The sequence below is a fragment of the Leptonotus elevatus genome, chromosome 1 (assembly GCF_054856555.1).
Source record: "Leptonotus elevatus isolate MCC_2025b chromosome 1, RoL_Lele_1.0, whole genome shotgun sequence".
In the NCBI taxonomy this organism is placed as follows: Eukaryota; Metazoa; Chordata; class Actinopteri; order Syngnathiformes; family Syngnathidae; genus Leptonotus; species Leptonotus elevatus.
The window spans coordinates 12,302,501-12,305,000 of NC_141239.1; the positions used below are offsets into that span (position 1 = coordinate 12,302,501).

Genomic DNA, 2,500 nt, shown 5'->3' on the forward strand with positions numbered 1-2,500 from the left:
AGGTTTTGTGTTCAGCAAGCCATCTTTTTCAAATTGGTATTTTTTTTTAATCCTCTGAGCATTGGCTGAGGTGTTTATAACAGACGTCCTTTTTGGGAAAATAAAAATGGGCATGGGTTATTTTAATTAAGGCCGCTGCGGACACACATACTCACAGTGGTGTGAAGAAAAGGGGCCAGGTCCGGTTCACATATACATTCAACTTGAGTGCAGAATACAAATGTTGCTACTTGTTTATTAGTAAATTAGGCCTAATTCCTTCAAAAAGTCTTACAATGATACTCATAACAGCTGTATAAAACGTCTTTTTACCGGACAAGGTGGAAGATGAGCCGCTCCAATGTGTTGTAATTGGCAAGGGGAAGTTCATCCACCTTTTGGTACACTGCCCGTATTCTCTCAGCCCTCTCTGGAAACTCTGCAAACAAACAACCGAGAGGGTCGATTAATTTCCAGAACATCAAGAGTATGCTCGGAATACGCTTTCACACAGATTCCATAAAATTTCCACAATAGAGCCATAGCAGCAAATTTAAACACCTTCTGCCTCTTTTCTATTTTCTCTTACATGCATGTTTGCGACTATGAGCAGATGAACAAAGTGCTACCTCCACCAGTTCAAATATTTTTTCTTCTTCTCCACATTATAGGTTCTGAAGAAGAGACAGACCAAAACTGCTTGGAATGCGCACACTTTCCGGAAAGATCAACCCACTGTTATGCATACTGAACTTGCTGATGTGATACAGCTCACTCTTACCACACTTGCTGGCAAGATGACAAGAGGCGGCTGACGAAGCCACTCTACTAGCAAAACAAAATACAATGGTGCCTTCAGATGCGAGTGACTCAATTTACGAGTTTTTCGAGATACGAGCTATCGTTAGGTCGATTTTTGGCTTTGATGTGCGTGCACAGACTTCAGATACGAGTGATGTATGGTGGCTGCGAACTCAACTCAACTGACTTCACAATCAGTAGCATTTTTACAAATAATGAACAATTCTTAAAAAAGAGAGGCTCAAGTGCGTATTTAAAACAAGCACATAGCCTAGCCTTTCAGTCGCCTCGTTTAAGGTTAACGCTAATTGGCATTTATGTTGTGATGCTGTAATCCTTTAAATAATGGATTAAACAGTGCATAACCACATTTAGAAAATCAATACAACAGTACCGACGGTCATAAATTCTTTATGTAAAGAATAATTAATATTAGTGCCACACTGGTGAGCTGAAGGAGTAGAGATGTCTAAAATGAGCAGTGTATCAGTCTGTCTGTCTTACACTGCGCCCCCAGGTGGCCAAGGCAGGCACACCAAAAAGAGCAGGAGCAAATGGCCATTCATTGGTGCAACGTGACAAAAACTGTTCAATTGTTTTGAAATGCATTTAATTATGTCATTACTGTGTGTTGTTATATAAATGATAATATGTAGAGCTATTTTTGCCTAAGTCTGGTCATGGAATCAATTCAACCCTTATCTCAAGGCACCATTGTACATTCATATGAACTCACCCACAGCATGCAGGAAGTCACTATAGAGAGAAAAGGTCATGAGCGGGTCAGGCAGTTCTCGGAGCCAACGTTTCACCAGGCCTGTGATGGTGTGGATGGGGTAGTTCTCCAGATTGGCAGCCTCAGGGTCTAACATGATATAAAAACAAAAAAGTGCAAGTCAGTAAATTTGAGACTTTAGCCGAAGGAGCACCAAAGGTACAATCTCCACAAGTATTTTTTTACTTTTTCGTGATGTCACTAAAGATTAACAAAGCTAACAGTCGCCCGAGTCTTATATTCTGATTAGAATGAATCCAAATGACCACATGGAATGAAAATACTGCATAGACCGGTAAAAACCTCAATTGGAATAAAAACGCAGAATCCGAATACAATTTCAATTGAATTCACAGGGGTGATATAAAGTTCTTTTTTGCCACTTTAAACAAACAACATGCAAACCTTTCAAATGGAATAGCCAGGCTGCGTCCGGTTTGCACGTGCTCAGTCTTTGATGGAAATGTGCGCACTTGAAAAATGGCAGCGAGAACTTGTTTTAAGCTACTTGTAACTTGTTTTTAATCAAGCTGTTGTACTAATAATAGTGTTAAAACAATCACAACTACCGTGCTAAATAGACAAGTGTCTACCTTAATAAACGTTTACATTGTTCTTCACATGTCACATGGCTATAAAACGGCTGTTTTGATTAATGTAGTGGCGCACGTAAATGGCAGATCAGAATGGATCACGCAAATGTAAACAGTTGACCAGAGATCTTTGGTTGGGATGATTTCAATCAGAATGACAAAAAAGTAAACCCGGCACTAAAAAAATGTGTGACGATAACCGTAGAACAGAAAAAAATAACTAAATTAAATCAACTTATACACACACAATTTTTTTTTTTTTAAACAGATAGAGTATCTTTTTCATTTCACCAACAATGGTAAAACACCACTAGGTGACAGTATTGCGCTCATTTACATATTTGGTATCTTT

The 2,500-nt window shown here is 39.0% G+C and overlaps 1 protein-coding gene and 1 long non-coding RNA gene across 4 annotated transcripts in view; one reads left to right on the top strand and one right to left on the bottom strand.

Annotated features, from left to right (window-relative positions):
- Positions 1-1,857, top strand: part of LOC147180916 (uncharacterized) — an 8,161-nt gene extending 6,304 nt beyond the window's left edge. Inside the window, exon 4 of the long non-coding RNA XR_015094722.1 lies at positions 651-1,857. This is a non-coding gene — a long non-coding RNA (uncharacterized LOC147180916). The remainder of the gene's footprint in view (positions 1-650) is intronic.
- The window catches only part of myo9b (myosin IXb), a 33,173-nt gene that overhangs the window by 4,641 nt on the left and 26,032 nt on the right, over positions 1-2,500 (bottom strand). For all 3 annotated transcript variants that reach the window (XM_086074901.1, XM_086074919.1, XM_086074910.1), the window contains 2 exons: positions 1,517-1,645; positions 313-418 (listed from right to left, as the gene is read on the bottom strand). In XM_086074901.1, the coding sequence (XP_085931027.1) occupies positions 313-418; positions 1,517-1,645 (235 nt within the window). The remainder of the gene's footprint in view (positions 1-312; positions 419-1,516; positions 1,646-2,500) is intronic.